At 38.7% G+C, this 21,698-nt stretch overlaps 1 protein-coding gene and 1 gene segment (V, D, J or C); both read right to left on the reverse strand.

The window, feature by feature from the left end:
* Positions 1 to 21,698, reverse strand: part of LOC122738458 — a 285,606-nt gene that overhangs the window by 146,034 nt on the left and 117,874 nt on the right.
* Positions 1 to 21,698, reverse strand: part of LOC122740374 (T cell receptor alpha chain MC.7.G5-like) — a 72,397-nt gene that overhangs the window by 20,146 nt on the left and 30,553 nt on the right. The window contains exon 3 of the mRNA XM_043982481.1: positions 20,829 to 20,844. Within this exon, the coding sequence (XP_043838416.1) occupies positions 20,829 to 20,844 (16 nt within the window). The remainder of the gene's footprint in view (positions 1 to 20,828; positions 20,845 to 21,698) is intronic.

Here is a 21,698-nt window from a genome sequence, read left to right on the forward strand (position 1 = left end):
CTACTTCATTAGTGTGGCATTATAGTGTCAATTTGGTGATAAGAATCATGCAATCAAGGCCCAGCTAGTCCAATTCTCTTATTTTAGAGATGAGGAGATTGAAGTTTTGTGAGTTTAAGTGACTGGCCCACAGTCACACAACCAGTAAATACCAAAGGCAGGATTTGAATCTAGGACTCCCTGATTGTAAGTAGAAAACATTTTGTATTGTGTTCTATTGATGGCTAGGTGGCTGAGTGGAGTGGACAAAATGCTGGACCTAGAGTCAGAAAGACCTGAGTCAAATCTTTCCTGACACACTTGCTGGAAGAGCTTGTGCTCTATGACCCTGGGAAAATCATTTAACATCTGCTGCCTCAGTTTCTCATCTGTAAAATGATGATAATTATAGCTCTACCTTTCAGGGTTGTTGTAAAGATAAAATGAGATAGTATTTACAAAGCACTTTGCCAAACTTAAATAACTCTCTCTCTCTCTCTCTCTCTCTCTCTCTCTCTCTCTCTCTCTCTCTCTCTCTCTCTCTCTCTCTCTATATATATATATATATATATATATGATGCCATGCTGCATCTAATCTTTAACCTAATGGTTGGTCAGCCAAAGTTAAACACATGGAAGAGGGAGGAGGGAGGTGAATGGAGAATATTCAGGGGAAGAAGGGTGATCATGAAGGCTAGTTGTCAGTACATAATCCATATTAGATAGTTCAGGAGTTTGCGTCCTTGTCTGTCATATCTGGCCCTTTATTTGTTTCTCTGCCATCCATCTGGAAGGCTGGGGAAGGGAGCTTGTTTCATTTCTTTCAGAGTTATTTTGAAAAATATTTAGAAGGAACCTAAGTAAGTTTCTTTCTTTTTGTTTTTTTGTTTTTTTAGTGAGGCAATTGGGGTTAAGTGACTTGCCCATGGTCACACAGTTAGTAAGTGTTAAGTGTCTGAGGCTGGATTTGAACTCAGGTACTCCTGACTCCAGGGCCGGTGCTCTATCCACTGTGCCATCTAGCTGCCCCCCTAACTAAGTTTCAAATGTGGCCACCCCACATTTGAAACAAACAAAAACAAAGCCACAATTACTTACTTGGTTCAATCTCCAGATGGGTTCCTTTCCTAAGGATCATTGGAAGAGCACATAACCTGTGTTCCTAACACAAAAACTTCTCTCCCTTGGTCAGCATGAGTTTCCAGGGACTTGGTTATCTCTTCTTCAACACTGTCCTGCTCATAACCTACCTCCTTTTTCAGTTTGACCCGTATAGACAGTTTACTTGCTCAGTCTTTGGGGAGGGCCCATGTTTTGCATTCAAATTCAATCCAAAGATCTTGGAGGATTTTATTTCATATTCTGTCAGCCTCCTATTTTTATGGAGATATGACTTATATGAAATAATTAAAGGAGTTGGAGTTGGGGTTGGGCTAGTTAGGTCTGAAGATTAATGGCAGACTTGAAGTTCATAGAAGAATATTTTGTAATATATGGCACAATAAGGTTAAACTGAGGAAAAAAGTCTTAAATTGCAGTAGGAGGGATTTAAATCTAGTAAAAGCAGAACACATAGATTGATAGAGCTGTAAACAACCTTAGAGACCACCTAGTCCAGCCTACTTATTTTACAGATGAGGAAACTGAGGCTCAGAGAGTTGAATTGACTTGACCAAGGTCATCCAGATTGTGAGTGGAAGAGTTAGGACCAGAAGCCACACTGCTTCCCATAGTGAGGGACTTTAGGAACTGAAAGAGGTTGTTGAATAAGATTGTGGAAGACTCCTCTTTGAAGGTCTATAAGAAAAAATAACAGACACCTACCTACCTTTGGAATAGTTGAGATACCCTTCCTCCTGGGAATGGGGGTCAAGACTAGATGATCCCTAGAGGGCCTTTAACATCATGAAGAATCTTTGAACAGCCAAGAAACACAATCTCATATTTCTGACTCTATTCTCTTGTGATTTTTGTCATGCTCACCATTTCAGTCCTCCACACTTTTTTTTCTGATTAAAGGGCTGGTGGTAGATAAAATTTACCTCCTTTTCAATATAGCCTGAATCCTGTGCTGTGCCATGTGTTTGTTGAAGAGAATTTAAAGCAGAGAAAAGAAAGTGATTTTGACCAAAGTCCTTGAGATTGATGAAGAGTATCAAATCTATTTTGCACTGTTATTCTCTCAACAATCATTTTATGAATGTTTAGATTTATAGAAAAGTAGATTTGCTTGTAGAAGGGACTTTCATAAAACATCTATTTTCATTCTTTTTTTTTTTAAGTGAGGCAATTGGGGTTAAGTGACTTGGCCAGGGTCACACAGCTAGTAAGTGTTAAGTGTCTGAGGCCAGATTTGAACTCAGGTACTCCCGAATCCAGGGCCGGTGCTTTATCCACTGCGCCACCTAGCCACCCCAAAATGTTTTCAATCGTGTATTGCACTATGTGAAGCTGCATTTCTTTTTCTTTTCCTTTTTTTTTTGTGAGGCAATTGGGGTTAAGTGACTTGCCCAGGGTCACACAGCTAGTAAGTATTAAGTGTCTGAGGCCGGATTTGAACTCAGGTCCTCCTGACTCCAGGGCTGGTGCTCTATCCACTGAGCCACTTAGCTGCCCCTTCATTCTTGCTATAAGACAAGAATTATTTCGAGTTGGAAGGTGTCCTAGAGACTCACAGAATCTTATAAGTGGACTTTGGAGGTCATCTAGTTTAAACCTCTTATTTTACAGAAAAGGAAACTGAGATGCAGAGAACTTATGTGACTTGTTTAACATTACACCAATACCAAGTAGCAGAGTTGGTATTCAAACCCAGATTCTCTGACCCCCAGTCTAGCACTTTAACTTATGTATGTTATAGTGTTATTATATATAATCATTATCTACATTTTATAGATGAGGAAGCTCAGGCTAGAAGTTGTCACTTGTTTATATTCATATTATTAATAAATAGAAGACCTAGGCCTAAAAACCAAGCACTTGACTCCTTGGCCAGTGATCTTCCCATTGTATGATTGAATCCAGGTGACGTGTGTGTGTGTGTGTGTGTGTGTGTGTGTGTGTGTGTGTGTGTTACTAGTGGTACTCCAGAAGTGGAACTGTAACTCTCTGGGAGAGTCCCCTCATGGTGAGCACTCACTCCTCACAAAAAAATGGCTTGAGAAGACTTTGATCTATGGGATTTAAAAAAAATAACACCATAAATGAGAACTTGGAAATTGCTTCAGAGGATGGATGAAAGGGTTTGGGAGAGAGGCCTCCAGAGGAGAAGATAAAAGATCTGGGATTGTAGTATCATTAATACAACTAATATAGTTTTATGAATGAATGCATTAATGTATTGGCTAATTAATGCATGAATATTGGGTTATCCAAAAGATTACATAATTCTGAGAAATTGCCGCCTCTACCAACTGCTAAACTGTTTTTTAATTAAAATAGAATATTAGCAAAGCTTGGTTGATTCAAAGTCCGATTTGTGTAGTGCCTTTAATTTTAAATGAACAAGAATTTACTCTAAATAACCCTATTCTTAGGATAATAGAATCCCAGGGGTTGGAAGAACCCTCAGAGGGGCATCTAGAATCATAGAATTCTGAAATCATTTAGTCCACCATCTTTATTGGAGACAGACTCAAAGAAATAAAGAGGCTTTCTCATGGTCAGGTCAAAGAGCTCTTTAATTATAGAGTCTACTGAGTTCAAATCCAGCCTTAGACACTTGACACTTACTAGCTGTGTGACCCTGGGCAAGTCACTTAACCCTCATTTCCCTGCAAACAAAACAAAACAAAACAAAATTATAGAACCTAGATTGATACCCAGGCCACTGTTCTTTCCATTATACCATTTTGAGTATGTTTTGTGGTAACTGATTGACTATTTAAGGTACGAGAAGGGAAAGGTCAACAATAACACTGAGAACGGTATAGAACAAATAATTTAATGTATGGGATATCTATAGGATCATAAGATTATATGAATTTCTGAAAAATTATATTGAAAGATGTTATTTTTTTCTCTTCCAAATTCATGAACCCTCTGACATCAATCTACAAACCTATGGATCTCAAACTAAGAACCCCTTTTCTTTATGAAGTCTTTGCTAATTCCCCCAGCAGTTTCTGCATTTTAACCTCCAAATTATGAGCAGATAAATGGCAAAGGCATAGAAATTCCTTCAGCAATATCACTGATAAGTAGTTATTCAGTTTCCATCTGAAGATCTCTAGCGACAGGGAACTTACTATCTGGACTCTCTTTCTCTACCAAGGCAGCTCATTTCATATTTGGACAGCTCTAATTTTCAGGAAGTTTTTTCTACGATTGGACCCAAAGTCCACCTGCTGTATATAATTGGTCATGGGATCATAGACCTAGATTTGGAAGGGAACTTAGAGGTTATCTGGTACATTTTACATATGAAGAAACTGAGGTGTAAGGAGGCTAAATGACTTGCCCAAGTTTACAATGTAATAATAATCAAAGGTGTGATTTGAACCCAGGTCTTCTCAGTGTTTCTAATAACTTTCCTCTATAGCAACCCTTCAAGCAGGCAAAGACAGCTGTCATGTTTCCCCTAAGTTTTCCTTGTTCCCCAGGCTAAATATGCATACTTTCTTCAAGTTTTCCATACTGATTGTCTGGTAGAGCATAGTATAGAGTTCCTTTATTACCCTGTTTGCCCTTCTTTGGCCAATTATCATTCAATCAACATTTATTAAGCATCTATACTGTGCCAGCCCTGTGGTAGGTGCTGGGAATACAAAGAGGCAAAGGATAATTCCTGCTTTCAATGAGCTCGCATTCTATTGAGGCAGACAACATGTAAACAAATACATAGGAACAAGCTATGAATACAGGAGATAATTAACAGAGGAAAGGCACTAGAAGTGAGGGGTTGGGAAAGGCTTCCTGTAGAAAGTGGGATTTTAGTTGGTATTTAAAGGAAGCCCCACGAAGGGTATTAACAACAGCAACAACAATGATAACCATGTCATTTTTTTCCTCTGAAATCTTTAGTTTATGAATATCCCTTACAGAAGAATGACTGAAGGCTGGTCTCTTTCTCCTAGATATTATAGAGCTTATAAAGTACCTTATAAATAACTCTTTTTATCCTCACAGCAGCCATGGGAGGTAAACACCATTATTAACCCCATTAGAAGCCACACCTCATGATTCTTATTTAGTCCTATGCTCTAGAACATCTATGATTTTATCAGTGATTCTTTGAGCTGACAAGTAGCAGAGTTGAATGAGGAGAGTCTCTTTCCCAGTTCATTGAGCTCATGGCCAGCCTCTAAGGCTAGAGATACTTAGTCTCTGGTGCCTGATCAAATCTACCATAAAAGTTGTGCGTTTATGCCAAATAGGGAAGGGTTCCCCCCATTATTTTTGAAACAGTAAGACTTTGTTTTTATTTAAATGTCTTTCAAATGACTTCACAAGATGAACTCCTAATTAACATGGGACCTTTAGTGTTCTCTACTTTATAATCATTAATTAAAGAGCGTACTATCTATGTCCTATTGGAGAGGGAGATAAACAAAAGAAAATGACTTCTCTTGGATAGAATAGAGAAGTTTTAAAGTCAAAAGAATTAGCTTCATGGAACTTAGTCTCCCATTCAAAAATAGGAAGGTCAATTAAAGTTTTGAACATACTATATCCAAGACCTTAAACAAGTAGAAATATGTATCTATGCTCTATTTTTCTCAAGCCATCATTTTCCTCCAATAAAACATTAGTTTGATTAGAAACAAACATGACACCGAGAAGTGGGACAGACATTACTTGTTTGACATTATAAAGGATGTAAGTGAACATTGGCCCTAGTCTCTGCCTGACTTTGGATCCTGATTCAGTTCTGGGATGATTAGAGGAGTGGATTTGTCTCAGGACAGGTTCTAGGGTTGACTCAGAGCTCTATAATATCTAGGAGAAAGAGACCAGCCTTCAGTCATTCTTCTGTGAGGGATATTCATGAGCTAAAGATTTCAGAGGAAGAGGGAACTTTAGAGATAATAAATTCAAACTCTTTGTTTTTATAGATAAAGAAAATCAGGCTCAGAGATTTTGTGACTTGTCAGGGTCATAGAAACTGTAAGTGTCTAAGGTGGGATTTAAACTGAGAAAAATCCAATGCCCTATCCACTCCACCACATTGCCTCTTGTTTTGGGAGACAAGGTTCAGAAGCTAGAGTACATTAACTGGAGTGGGAGGTTCCAAAACTGAAGCCAGCCTTCTTTGACCTTTTAGATTGCTTTCAAAACTATCCTGGTCTTCCTAGAGCTTTATGTATGGGTGTGATCTTACATCAATCCTCCCCACCTGGAGCTATTGATCATCAGGTCCTTAATAGAATGGGAGTTTTATAGTTTGGAGGATTTTGGAAATCACTTAATTTAATACCTGCTTGAATAGGAATCTTTTTTCCCCCCAGGATGCCTGACAAATGATTATACAACCTTAACTTGAAAATGTTCAGCTGTGTGGAGTTCTGTTTCCAAGAATTCCCCTTTCCTTTCCTTCCTCCCTCCCAGATTCTTTTCTCTAATTTCTGTATTCATGTTACCCTCTCCCTTTTAAAATTCCCCAACATTTCCCTACCACACCTAGAATGAAAGCTTTAGGAAAAAGCCTCTTATTGATAGCAGCAAGCAGAAAGATTAAGTACTTACCTGGCTCCACAGTCACTTGGGTTCCCCATCCAAATGTCAGTTTCTCTGCACCATACACTATGGCAGAAGGGGCTCCAAAAATTCCCAAAATTTCTATTTTCCATCACTTATTGGATCTAGGCCCCAGCAAGCTTTTACTTCCAGGCTCAGCCAGAGTTGGTACTTGTTACTTACTGTGTCCTAGTTTCAATTGACTTCCAATGGCAGCACTGGCTTTAGAATTAGCTCAGGGGAAGGTTAACATTCCCTTTAACCTTTCTAAAACATTGATGTTCTATTCTGCTCTCTCCCATTTCTCTTCCTCCCCTAGCCTGTCATGATTAGTCACTGTTGTCTAGGGAAACTTGAAGAGTCACTAAGAACTTTAGATATAGAGACTTGCTTTTATCCAGCACCAAGATTTCAAAACACTGGGGATGTCAGATAATTGTACACCTTGAACAATCATGCCCGAACCCAGATTTTGCTGCTAAGGCCAATTTTAGAACAAGCTAGTAGGACAAAAAACTGTCTCCAAGACCTCCTTTCCAGAGTGAAAGCTGAGAGGATTTTTTGGGGGGTTTCCCAGAAGCAAATGTCCATTAGGCTCTATCCTGAGGTGGAATGAATATTCAGGAGTTTTGTTCTCCTATCTTAAGAGCTGTAGGCATCTTTCCAAAGACACATCTCCTTGTATTCCTTCAGGTCCTGTCACCAGAAAAGGTGCAGATATTTTCATGGATCCCTTAGCCGCCAAATCTGACAAAGAATCTCTGGGTTTAGGAAGATAGTACCTCAGTCTGGGAGAAAATATTCAACATAACTCCATTGGAACAGAGTGGAGTATGACAGGCAGGGCAATGGCGAATCCTTTTCTGTCCAAATTTTTCCTGAAGTTGCTTCCTTGGAGTTGGGAACAGGTCCACCGCTATGCCTACTTCCTGGGACATTGTGGTCAGTTTGAATATTTTCCAAGAAAATGCCACTTTCTCCAAGTTGATTTTTTGTACGGGTCTCTATGGAGGATGTAACACTGTGCGTATCCCTCCAATCACAGTGCTACAGAGCTTTACAAAAACCTCCCCGGTGGCCCTGAGAATGCCACCAAACAGTGGTTTGTCAAATCAATCTCTCAGTGAGATCAAAGGGTTTTCAATGGCAGTTGGATTCAAGGCAGATTTCCCCAGGTGTTACTGTCAAAGATGGGAGGTGGATACAAAGATATAGTCACATAGGTTTGAAGCAGCTGACCTTTCTGTCTGCCTGGCTAGGTGGATCATAGAAGCTTAAGGCTAGAAGTGACTCCAGAGATCATCAAGTTCTCTTCTCCTTGCCTGCTAGAAGGTGTATCTTTAAACCCTTCCAGAAAGTCATCTGTGTTGACCATTTTCTGTCATACTGTCAATTCTTCATTTCCCATGGACGGATTATACATGTTGTGACTTTTTTGCCTTTCTTTTCTTTTTTTTTTTGGTGAGGCAGTTGGGGTTAAGTGACTTGCCCAGAGTCACACAGCTAGTAAGTGTCAAGTGCCTGAGGTTGGATTTGAACTCAGGTTCTCCTGAATCCAAGGCTGGTGCTTTATCCACTGTGCCACATAGCTGCCCCCATGTTGTGACTTTTGGGGAGAAAATGTTCATCAGTATAATTTCTCTCTGTCCCCAAGCCTGTCACCAAAAATTTTCTCTTGATAGGTATATTCAAGGGAATGCAAAAGTGATACTAATGTTGGATAGCCAGATAAAGCATACTATGTACCAGGTTCCATGTAAAGTAAAATTCGGAAGAAGAATTTGTTGTGAAAAGTTTCTTCTCATAGAACACATTCCAAAAACAAAACAAAATGACTTTCATATCATCCAAACTTTGTATTTCCCATGGTGCCTATTGACATTGCTCTGTATAAACCAGACTCTTTATAGATATTTTTTGAGTGGATGAATTGACTTCTTTGGAATAAAAACCGTGAACTATCAAGAAATGATTCTATTTATAGGAAGAGAATCTTAAAATTTTAGAGTTGGTAAGGATTTTGGAGGTGATCTTGATTCCATATCCCATTATCCAATTCATACTTTACAGGTGAGGAAACTAAGATCCACCTAGGAAGAAGGAACTTGTCCAAGGTAATAAAAGAAGTTAGTATGAAAAAGAAGGTTTTTGGACATTATCTATGGCTCTTGCCACTGCACTGAATAAATATCAATTCTTTTCAGGAGCCCATTCCAGTGTCTAAAAGGCCTTATTTGTGATCAGAAAGTATTTCCCAATATCTCTTAAATATTCTTTCTTGTTGTAGTCCAAGAGTGCCTTTTGAATATTATATCAGTTTCCTCATCTGTAAAGAACTATTCTCCATGCTGTTCTTTATACTCCAACTATGATCTTTGTGTCTTTATTCACCCATGTCTAGAATGTTGTTTTTTTCTTTTGTTTTCAAAGAGGACCAATGACATCACGATGTTGGGGTCAGGGTTTTAGCCAGTCAGTCCAATATGAGTTTGGAAGGCTCTCCTACAAGTCAGGCACAAGTAGTCCAGTGGAACATTTGTGATTCGAGATAGTTCTGAATTTGTGAACTCATGTTTTCTTTGTGCTATTGTGATTTTGCTTTGCTCATGAAGTGCAGCTCCTTTGAAGTGAATACACCATTCTGGGTGGTCCTTCAACAGCATTAATCATGTCTCACAATTGATACTGAAGTTCTTCAGAGTCCTTGAGAGTGTCTTTGTACTGCTTCTTTTTTTCCTTAGAATTTAGAATTTTATTTTTTTCAAATTACATGAAGCAATTTTTTTTTTTTGCAGGGCAATGGGGTTAAGTGACTTGCCCAGGGTCACACAGCTAGTAAGTGTCTGAGGCTGGGTTTGAACTCAGGTCCTACAGAATCCAAGGCTGGTGCCTTATCCACTGCGCCACCTAGCTGCCCCTCAAATTACATGTAAAAACAATTCTTAACATAGATTTTAAAAAACTTTTGTCTTCCAAATTCTCTTCCTCCCTCCCTCCCCACCTCCCTTAAGAATGCAAGCAATTCGATATGTTAAACATGTATAGTCATGCAAAACATGTCCACATTAGTCAGGTTGTAAAGGCAAACAGACAAAAAAAAAACCCTTAAGAAAAAGGAACTAAAAAAATTATTCTTCAATCTGTATTCAGACACCATCAGTTCTTTCTCTGGAGATGGATTGCATTTTTCATAAGTTCTTCAGAGCTGTTTTGGATCATTGTATTGCTGAAAATAGCTAAGTCATTCACAGTTGATCTTACAATATTGCTGTTATTTGTATACAGTAAATTTTACTTTGCATCAACTTATGTAAGTCTTTCCAGGTTTTTTTTGATAGCATCCTGCTCATCATTTCTTATAGCACAATAGTGTTTTATCATAATCTCATCCCACAGTTTGTTCAGCCATTCCCCAATTGATAGGCATCTCCTCAATTTTAAATTCAACTTTTTGTTTTTTATCTTTTTTTTGGATACTGACTTAGTAGTTGTATTACTAGGTCAAAGAGTATACATGGTTTTTATAGCCCTTTGGCCACAGTTTCAAATTACTCTACAGAATGTTTGAACAGTTTACAACTTCACCAAGAGTACTTTAATGTCTCATTTCCCCCATATTCCCTACAACATCTGTCATTTTCCTTTGCTGTCCTGTTATCCAATTTAATAGGTATGAGGTAGTACCCCTGCATCTCTCCAATCAATAGTGTTAGAACATTTTTTTTCATATGGCTATAGGTAGCTTTGATTATTTCATTTGAAAACTTCTTATCTTTTGATCACCTATTAATTGTAGAATCGCTCTTATTTTATTAAATTTGACTCAGTTCCCTATGTGTTTGTGAAATGAGGCCTGTCCGACAAACTTGCTTCAAATTTTTTTCACATTTACTATTGCTAACTGTATTTCCCTCTATCCTATTTCCTCCCCATGACATTTACTCTTTTTTCTATCTTCTTTCACCCTGTTCCTCCTCAAAACTGTTTTGCTTCTGACTACCCCCTCTCCCTATCTGCCCTCCCTTCTATCACTTCCCCCCTTATCCCCTTCCCCTCCTACTTTCCTGCAGGGTAAGATAAATTACTATACCCAATTGAATGTGTATGTTATTCCCTCTTTGAGCCAATTATGATGAGAGTAAGGTTCACTTACTCCCCAGCACCTCCCCCATCTTCCCCTCCACTGTATAAGCTTTTTCTTATTTCTTTTATGTGAGATACTTTACTTCATTCCACCTCCCCCTTTCCCTTTCTCCCAGCGCATTTCCCCTCACCCCTTAATTTTATTTTTTTAAAAGATATCATCCCTTCATATTCAATTCACACCTCTGCCCTCTGTCTAAATATACTCCATCGAGCTGCCCTAATAATGAGAAAGTTCTTATGAGTTACTTACAAATATCATCTTTCCATGTAGAAATTTATGTTTTGTTTTTGTTTTTGTTTTTGCAGGGCAATGAGGGTTAAGTGAGTTGCCCAGGGTTACACAGCTAGTAAGTGTCAAGTATCTGAGGCCGGATTTGAACTCAGTTCGTCCTGAATCCAGGGCCAGTGCTTTATCCACTGAGCCACCTAGCTGCCCCCCCCCATGTAGGAATTGAAAGAGTTTAACCATTTAATATCGCTTATGATTTCTTTTTTCTGTTTACCTTTTTTATGCTTCTCTAGGGTCTTGTATTTGAAAGTCAAATTTTCTATTCAGCTCAGGTCTTTTCCTCAAGAATGCCTGAAAGTCCTCTCTTTCATTGAATTCCCATTTCCCCCCTGAAGGATTATGCTCAGTTTTGCTGGTAGGTGATTCTTGGTTGTAATCCCAGTTCCTTTGGCCTCTGGAATATCATATTCTAAGCCCTCTGATCCTTTAATGTAGAAGCTGCCTGATCTTGTGTTATCCTGACAGTGACTCCACAATACTTGAATTGTTTCTTTCTGGCTGCTTGCAATATTTTCTCCTTGACCTGAGAGCTCTGGAATTTGGCTATAATATTCATATAGTACTTTAAGGAGAGATTTCCTTATAATGAACCCATAAGGTTGATTATCACAACAACAGTAATAGATGACTTTTATATAGTACCTTAAACTTGACAAAGAATTTTCTTCACAATATCCCAGCAAAATCAGTACCATACATTTTTGCCATCATCATCATCAAGCATCAATCAAGCATCATCCATCAACCCTCATCATTATCCTTAGTCAGTTCTCATCATTGTCAATCAATCCTCCTTCTTTCAATCCTCCTCCTCATCAATCAACCAATCCTCATCAATTTTCATCTTCTTTCAATCATCATCAATCCATCAATCCATCATCAACCATCATCATCATCTTCCATTACTCTTGCCTCTGCTTCAAAAAATTTTTCACAGTTACTGTTGTTAACTGTTTCCCTCCATCCTATTCCCTTCCCATGGTATTTACTCTATCTTCTATCCGTCCTCAAAAGTGTTTTGCTTCTGAGTGCCCCCTCCCCCACTCTGCCCTCCCTTCTTTCACCCTCCCTCCTTATCCCCTTCTGGACCATTACTGTTGATAAGAAACTGCAGAGGGAGGAATGCTGGCAGCTTTCCAGTAAGACCTCAGTGGTCTTGGCTACCATGCTATGCATAAAGCACAATGCTATACAGAGATACAAAATCCTTTTTTATTTTTGCCTTCCCTTGACATTCTGCTACTAGCAATTCTTTCTTTGGTATTAAAGTCCTTTGCAACTCCATGGCTTCCTTTCTGCTTTTCCATTTTTTTTACCTCTCATACTCATTTCCAGAAAATCTATGATCCAGAAACATTAGCCTTCTTGCCATTCTTCATGTATGATGCTCCATCTCCCCCCAGGGTGTCTCTGCACTGGATGTTCCTCTTGCCTGGAATGCTCTCTCTCCTTCCTACCACCTCCTAGCTCCCTAGTTTCCTTCAGTTCAAATCCTACCTTCTATAGGAGGCCTTATTTCATTTTTCTTATTGCTAGTCCCTTCCCTCTAACATTACCTTCCATTTGCACTGTATGTCTCTTGGATGACAATAATTATTTGCATGATGTCTCCCCTATTAGAATTTGAGCACCTTGGAAGCAGGGACTGCTTTTGCCTTTTATTTGTGTCAACCTATGAGGAACTCACCCCACAAAGCAGTCTATGGCATTTTTGACAGCTGTATTAGATGATATACTCCACAAGGACTGAGTCATCTTTTTACCACCAATGCTTAGCATATTGCTTCTTACATAGAAAGAACATAAGACATTTTGTTGAAATGGGATTAAATCAATCCCTGAAACTCCTAATCTGTTGTTTTGTTGTGTGTTGGATGTCAGCCAGAGATCTTAAAGACCAGAAGGGAGTGGGCTCCAGTAGAACCCTAGTGGAGGCAAATGATGTAGAAGTTCATGAAGCCTCATGATCAGGAGTCTTATAAAGAAATGCATATTTGTGGCCACAAGAACTCACCAGGAACTGTTTAATGCTTTGATTTGTGGAATAATACTGGATTTAGTATGAGAAGGCTTGTCTCAATCATTTACCAACAGTGTGACCAGGGCCATGTCTTTTCATGTCCTTGAACTTCAAGTTTCTTTGTAAAATGAAGGTACTCATACAATTAGCCTCACAATGTTGTTGTGAATCAAATGCTTTGAGAATTGCAAAGCACTATGTAAATGTCTGATTTCTTAATACTTCAGGAATGCTTAACCTTTTTTTTTTTTTTGGTTATGCACACCTTGGAAGTCTGGTGAAACCTAGAGATCCCTTCTCAGAGAAATGCTTTTAAATAAAATGCATAGGATTACAAAGGAAACAAATTATATTAAAATAGTTATCGAAAAACCCCCCAAACAACTTAAATTCACGGACTCCTGCTCTAAGTTAGACAAATGTTGTTATCTAGACAGGAGGAAGTCATATTAGTCAAATCCTAGCATTTTTTTCTTTAAAATTTTTCTTGAGATATCTTTTAAAATTTCCAACTGACAAATGTTAATTTTTCCCTCCTTTCTACAAGTGCTTAGTACAGTGCTTGACACATAGTAAGTACTTGATAAATGCTTATTGACTGATTACTTCCTCCCAATGAAAAGAAAAAAAGAAAAACTAAACATTTGCAATAAATATGCATAGTCAAGCAAAACAAATTCCCCTAGTGACCACATCAAAAAATGTTTGTCCAATTCTATATCTTGAGTCCATTATCTTTCTGCCAGGAGATGGGTAGCAAGCTTCATCATTGGCTCTCTGAAATCATGGTTAGTCATTGTATTATTAAGTTGTTTATTGTTTTGCCTTCTCCAAATATGTCCTTTACTTGTCCCCCACCTACCCAGAGAACCTTTCTTGGGAGAGAGAGAGAGGGAGGGAGGGAGAGAGAGAAAGAGAAGCAGTTCAGCACCCCAACAACTGAGTTTGATAGTATATTCAGTTTTCTGGGGCCATGTAGCATAAATCTACTCTTTCTTCTATATGATGGTCCTTCAGGTATTTGAAGACAGTAACCATGTTCCCCTTGCCTTGTCTTTTCCAGTCTAAATTACTCTGCTTCCTTCTATAAATCCATATGTGTTATGCCTTTTAGTCCCCTTGTAATCCTGCCTGGTCCATTCTGGACACCCTTGCAAATATTCCTTCTAAAGTATAATAAAGGAGTCAGAGAGGAAATGGGTTGAACTGTCAGAGCAACAGCAAAGCATCATTCCTTGGGGAAGTCTCATGTGTTGATCCATATTGCCATACTCTGAGGCACAGAGAAGACCACAGGAATTTGGCAATGAATGTGTGGTCATCAACTATTCTACTGATAACCATGTCCCTGATGGTGCCTATAAAACATTTCCTCATAATTCCATATATTTGTATTAGAGGCTTTTTGACCCTGGTGTTTTGAGATTGTCATACTGTGAGATTTAAAATTGGATACAAGAGCATTAAACTCCCCTTTAACCTTTCCCTTATATATATCCCAGACCAGTAAGTGAAAGAAGCCTCTGAGCTTTAGTTAGAGATTTTATTGTTTGGGAATTACTTAGCCAACAAAACAAGGCGATGTTGATTAGAGAGATAGGAAAGTAGAAATACAAACAGTCTTAGATCTAAGCTTAGTCTATATTCCATATAGAACTCACCAAAAACCCAAGACCACCTCCGAGACTGAGAACCGCGTCAAGCACGTGCTGTTACGGAGGACCAGGCCGAGTTGAACCTGAGTCAGCGTCTGTGTGTGCAGAGCAAGCCAGCGGGCAAGGAGAGTGGAAAAAGACATCACTTCCGTTCTCTTCTTGCCTTTTAAGCTCGCACCCCGGAAGTGGAGTGCTTAGCAGACGGACTGGTGGTTCTTCATGGTCTCCTCCCCGAAAGGGTGGTCCTTCAAAAACTGGTGTCTTTCAGTTATCCTAACCAACTTGTTAAAAAAACTTTCACTTTTTTACCACAACACTCTGACAATATGTTTGCTTTCCAAGTAGAATGGTATAAGATTTCTGGTTTTGGAGGCAGAAAAAAGACCTGGGTTTAAGTATTTCAGTCACTAACTGGACATGTGACCTTGGGCAAATAATTTAACTTCTCTGACCCTTAGCCATCGTATCTACAAAACAAGGATAATAATATGTCTGGTAACTACCTTATAGGATTGCTGACAGAATCAACACTCTTACTGGAATGTACTTATGGAAGGATCTACTTTATTCAAAAGGAACAGAATAGAAAAAAGGGGACAATGATATAGTATTGTCTATCACAGTACAGATTCACAGGATTCATAGGAGGAAGTTCAAAATTGTTGTTGTTTGTCTTTTGTTCTTGGAAGTGTCAAACTTGAGACCCAAAGGGCAGTGCATGGGCCTCCAACACTCCTGTTACCAACCAGATTAAAGTGTAATTGGGAAATGTTTTACAAAATAAATAAAAATACAATAAAACACATATAATGTTAATTTGTGGCTTGCTGAGTCAACATGTGGCCCACAGGGATCTCTTTTTATTTGAGTTTGAGACAGCTAGTATAGAGCATCAAATGGTTAAATAACTTGTTCAGGGTCACACATACACTGTGTTAGTGGCAGACTTGAATCCAACTTGAAGGCCAGCTCTCTATTCACAGTGTCATGCTGCACTATGAAAGTGTGAGTAATTATTACTAATTATTATTATTTAATCAGACATTCTCTTCTACTACCTCTAGTCACTACTCTCCCTAGTGCACTGACATATGCAAATGAAATTTAAAAAAAAATCATAAAATTATTTTATTATTTTTCAGTTACATGTAAAGATAGTTTTCAACATTTGTTTTCATAGGATTTTTAGTTCCAAATTTTCCTCCCATCTCCCTTCCCTCCCCCTCCTCAAAATGGAAAGCAATATGATATAGCTTACATATGTACAATCACATTAAACATATTTCTACATTAGTCATATTGTGAAAGAAGAATCAGAACACAAGGGAAAAACCTCAAAAAAGAAAAAAAAGACAGCCAAAAAGTAGAAACAGTATGGTTCAATCTGCATTCCGAATCCACAGTTCTTTTTCTGGATGTGGAGGATATTTTCTATCATGAGTTCTTTGAAATTGTTTTGGATCATTGCACTATTGAGAAGAGCCAAGTCTATCACAGTTGATCATCACACAATGTTGCTGTTACTGTATACAATGTTATCCTGGATCTGCTTATCTCACTCAGCATCAGTTCATGTAAGTCCTTCCAGGTTTCTCTGAAATCTGCCTGATCATAGTTTCTTACAGCACAATAATATTTCATTACATTCATATACCACAACTTGTTTAGCCATTCCCAAATTGATGGACATTCCCTCAATTTCCAATTCTTTGCCACCACAAAGAGAGCTGCTATAAATATTTTTGTACATGTGCATCTTTTTCCCTCTTTGATCTCTTTGGGATACAGACTTAGTAGTGGCATTACTGGGTCAAAGGGTATGCATAGCCTTTTGGGCATAGTTCCAAATTGTTCTACAGAATGGCTGGATGAGTTCACAGCTCCACCAACAATGAATTAGTGTTCCAGCTTTTCCACAGCTTCTCTGACATTTATTATTTTCTTTTTTTGTCATATTAGTCAATCTGACAAGTGTGAGGTCTTACCTCAGAGTTGTTTTAATTTGCATTTCTCTAATCAATCATGATTTAGAGCATTTTTTCATATGACAATAGATAGCTTTGATTTCTTCATCTGAAAACTGCCTGTTCATGTCCTTTGACAATTTCTCATTTGGAGAATGACTTGCATTCTCATAAATTTGATTTACTTCCCAATATATTTTAGAAATGAGGCCTTTATCAGAAATATTGGCTGTAAAATTTTTTTCCCAGATTTCTGCCTCTCTTCTAATTTTGGCTGCATTGCTTCTGTTTGTACAAAAACACAAATGAAATTTAATAGTGTCTACAAATGTTTGTTGACTTGAGTCCTTTATGAATTGGATCATTACATATTTGGATCCTAGATCTAGGAGTAGAAGAGACCTCAAAGTTTAGCTGTTTTTCATTTCAAAGATGAGAAAACTGAGTGCTAGGGAGTTGGTGACTTGCTCAAGGTCACACAGGCAGTAATAATCATCAGAAGAATTTTTTTTTTTGGTGAGGCAATTGGGGTTAAGTGACTTTCCCAGGGTCACACAGCCAGTAAGTGTCAAGTGTCTGAGGCTGGATTTGAACTCAGGTCCTCCTGACTCCAGGGCCGGTGCTCTATTCACTGTGCCACCCAGCTGCCCCCATCAGAAGAATTTAAAACCAAGAATGATTATGCTTAAGGAGAATAAGATTCTTGAATATCTTCTCTGTAGTAGACATTGGAGTCCTCCCATCCTTGGAAAAGCAGTGTAGGGTAAAGATGGGAATATTTGAACATGAACTCTTCCTAGTTCAATCACTGTGGTGTAACCCACACATTGATATATAGTAATACAAAAACCATATTTCCATCTGCCATCTCTTGGCATGCTGCCACTCACCACCCTCCACTGTCTAGATCAGCTCAGAGTTTCTTTACACAGAAAATATTCTTGTGGCTAAATACTATAAAAAAATCAGAAGCACAAAAAGGTAGCTTTATTGAATGGTAGATTTAGCCTTGGATGGGTCCTTGATATAATCTAGTCCAGTGAAGAACCCAGTGCAGGAGACCTCTATTTTACAGCATATGCTCTTGGATACTTCAAGTTATGAGGAACTCACCTCACAAAGCATCCCCATTCCATTTTGAGATAGCTCTTTTAGATGATAAATTTTTTGAGGATGTAGATATTCTGGTACTTCCAGTTCCTAGTATATAGCTTAGTATATTTAGATGTGTGTGCATACATGTACATACAATATACTTGTACATATATACATACATGCATGGTCACATATGTATAAAAATATAAACATATTTAACTAGGCCTGTGGTAAGCTGAGGAGTTTGCATTTTTTCTTAGAGTCAATAGGGAGCTACTGAAGTGTCTTAGGAATCCCTTGGTTATGCTGTGTCTTGTGAATATTATTTTATCCTTTGTTTGAAGGATATGTCAGAGATAAGAGACTGGAAACTATGACTGATATGAGAGCTTGTGGTATAGTTCAGGTGAAGAGTAATGAAGGTCTATAGTTGAGGTATGAGCAGAGAAAAGAGAATAGATGAGAGACATGATGTGGAGGTAGAATTGACAAAACTGGGCAACTGATTATATATGGAGAGTGGTGAGGGAGTGGGAAGAACCAAAGATGATTCCAAGGTCATGAACCTGACTGATAAGAGGGTGGTGCCCTCATCAGAATTAGAGGAGTTTGGATAAGAGGTGGATTCAAAAGAGAAGACACTGAGTTTAATTCTGGACATGTTGAATTTGAGCTGTTGATGGGGGACATGTCCAAAAGGCAGTTGTTAATAGTTGGTGATATTGGATTAGATCTCAGGAAGGAGATTAGGGTTGGATATAGTGTTGGGAGACATCTGTGTATCTGTATCTATATATCTATGTGTGTGTATGTATTTATATATGCAGTATGTAAATAAATACAAATTATAAATTGATTATATATAATCTACATCACACTATTTATCTATCTATTTATATTGAACCCGTAGGAACTCATGACACCAAGAGAGAAAGTGTAAAGTGAGAAAAGAAGAGGGCTCTGGATAGAGTTCTAGGGTACAATTGTTATTAGGTGTTGGGATAGGGATGTCATGGGAGGATTATGGGCCCCAGTTACCCCAACAGTTCTCTGGGGAGTTCAAGGAACTTTTTCCTTGAAACTTCAGGGGTTTTCCCTTGAAATCAAGTAGGCCTCTCCTTGAACTCAATCAAGAACACACACACACCCAAAAGAGATAAATGGCACCAGATTGAACTGAGCATGATCCAGGACCACCACCCTACATTCCAGCCCTCCTGAGCACCTGGATGAGGAAATCCAGGAGAAGACCACCTGGAACCACCCACCAGCAGACTGCTTAGACCCATCAGGACAAAGTTGATGCCCACCACCAGATCGCTCACGAGGGATTCCTCCTACCCCAGAGTAATGCTGGAAGACCCCCAGCCCCTCACCCAATAACAGACTCTTACCCACCCCATCTAAACCCTATAAAAAGGCACTCCCCAAACTAGTAAGGTAAGCATTTTGTTCCTGCAAAACCTTTCTCCCAGCCAGTTTCTCTTGTACCCCAATAAACCTGTCCTTTTATTCCTAATTAGGTCTTGTGTGAGAGTGTAATTCTTTTCAGAGGAATCCTAAGGACCCACATGCTTTCCCCCCATATCAGGGATATTAATCCAGCAAAACAAAACAAAACAAAACAAAACAAAACAAAACACTTAGAAGGAAACTTATAATAGGCCCTTTAATTTCTAATAGAAAAAGGCAAAGTTGCTGGAGATTCCTGGGATGAAGTCCACCAACTCTTTCTCATCACATCGGGGTTGTTAGACTGTTGATTGACCCAGAAGTCTGGGAACGACTATGAAGCTGGTTCTCATGACTTTCTCTGGTGGCTACTTCCTGAGTAGATAGTTGGCAATCAAAATTCACATCTGTATGTGAATTGGCTTTTAAATCATCAGCTTTTGTTCTTTGAGTTGGAAAGGAAATTAAATGTGAGGTGCTTTATGGGACGGGAACCACAGGACTGTGTGTGGAATCAGGAAGCTGGTGAGAATGATGTCTCACCAACAGATGCAGACAAGTTTCCCATCACTGCCTGCCATTGTTTCTTCTACTTTCTATTGCTTTCTCTGGGAAACAGACCTGGTAGGGCAGATAGAGCGCTGTTTTTGCAGTGAGGAACCCAAATGCTCCTTCAAATCCAATATTCGTCAACTCTGAGACCATGTACAAGTTAAGTAAACTCTGTATGGTTCAGTTTCTTCATCCGTGAAATGAGGAGGTTAGCCTTGATGGTCTCTAAGGTCTGGCTATAAATCTATGACTATAACTCTGGTCTTACCAAGTGGATTCATAATTAAGCAGGGTCTTTTGCATTTCTGAGTGATGGGGATCAGTAGGAGGGTGCCGATTCTCTGGTGGGGGAAGGTGGATGGATGGATATGGGGCAAGCACAGATGATTATATACCAGAACTATATACTGTAGACCAAGGAATGCTTTCCTCAAGATCCCATTGTAGACTATAGAAATGGGACCTTGAAGTCAAAGAAACCATATATTTACTTAAATAAAATAATGCCTAAACCACTGATAGTCAAAATCTTCACACAGAGGATAAGCCCTGGGGTTGGTGGTGGCAGAGAATGCTTCCTCTGTGCTTTTCTTTTTTTTTTTTTTCCCAGTGAAGCAATTGGGGTTAAGTGACTTGCCCAGGGTCACACAGCTAGTAAGTGTTAAGTGTCTGAGGCCAGATTTGAACTCAGGTACTCCTGACTCCAGGGCCAGTACTCTATCCTCTGTGCCACCTAGGTGCCCCCTCCTCTGTGCTTTTCTAATTCAACAATTTAATAACTATTTATTAAGAGTATACTAAACTACTACTATGGATATTAAGGCTATTAAGCCAGGACGTGCAACAGCAACCACTCTATCACCCAGGCTGCAGTACTTATTTTTTAAAATACATTTTTATTGATATCTTTTGTGTTTGACAAATAACCCTTTCCTCCCTGTCAACAAGTCAAGAAGAATTTGTTAAAAGCTTATTATGTGCCAGGTATTACCCCCTCCCACTTCCCATAGAGCTGCCCTAAATAAATAATTCTTTTAAAATAAATTGGAAAACTTTTGGGTCATGTGATAATAAAATAGAGGACTAGATACTTTATCTGATTCTTACAACCTTTCAAACTTCTCCAGAATAGGAATTATATGTAAGATAAAGCAATCTCACTTGTCTCTTCTGTCTAAGACACTGTGAGTTAAAACCCTAGGGAATTAACAGCAGATCAGAAGGGCTCATCCCTAGCCTCTAACATTTTTGCTCAGCATGATTTTCCCCATCAGCCATCATGCTCTTGTCAGTGGTGTAGAAACTGACCCACAAGTTTGCAACAGAAATCAACATTCTTTCTTCTCCCTAACCCAAAGAAAACCAAAAGGCAGAAGCTTGCTCTGCAGTACAGTTGAACTTAGTGCTATCAATAGTACTTAGAGCACTAAGGAATAGAACTTCAGGAAGCTTGAAGGGAAGGATCCAACATCAAGCTGGGGTCAGTTTTTATCCCCCTAGAAGTCATCAGAGTTACAGAAGTTGGCCAATGAAATGTTAATTCCCCAGGGAGGGAGGAGATTGAAACAGCTTTGAAGTCCAACCTTCAGAGTAACCACCATCAAAGAAGAAGGAGTCAGAAAGTGAAAAATAGGGACATATAATGAAAACATCAAAATTACCTAAGATATGGGTAGGAGAAATAAATCTTAATTAAAGACTTTGAACATAAGGGGATAAGCCAACAGGGAAGATATTAATAACAGAAGGGAATATGACTTCCAGATTAACTAAATGAATTCAGATATCTATGAATAAATATTGTAAGGCAAAGGAAAATGAATCAATACCTAATGAGAAGACCCTGTATATTCCAAAGAGAGAATGAAAAC

Source organism: Dromiciops gliroides, chromosome 2 (genome assembly GCF_019393635.1).
Source record: "Dromiciops gliroides isolate mDroGli1 chromosome 2, mDroGli1.pri, whole genome shotgun sequence".
NCBI lineage: Eukaryota > Metazoa > Chordata > Mammalia > Microbiotheria > Microbiotheriidae > Dromiciops > Dromiciops gliroides.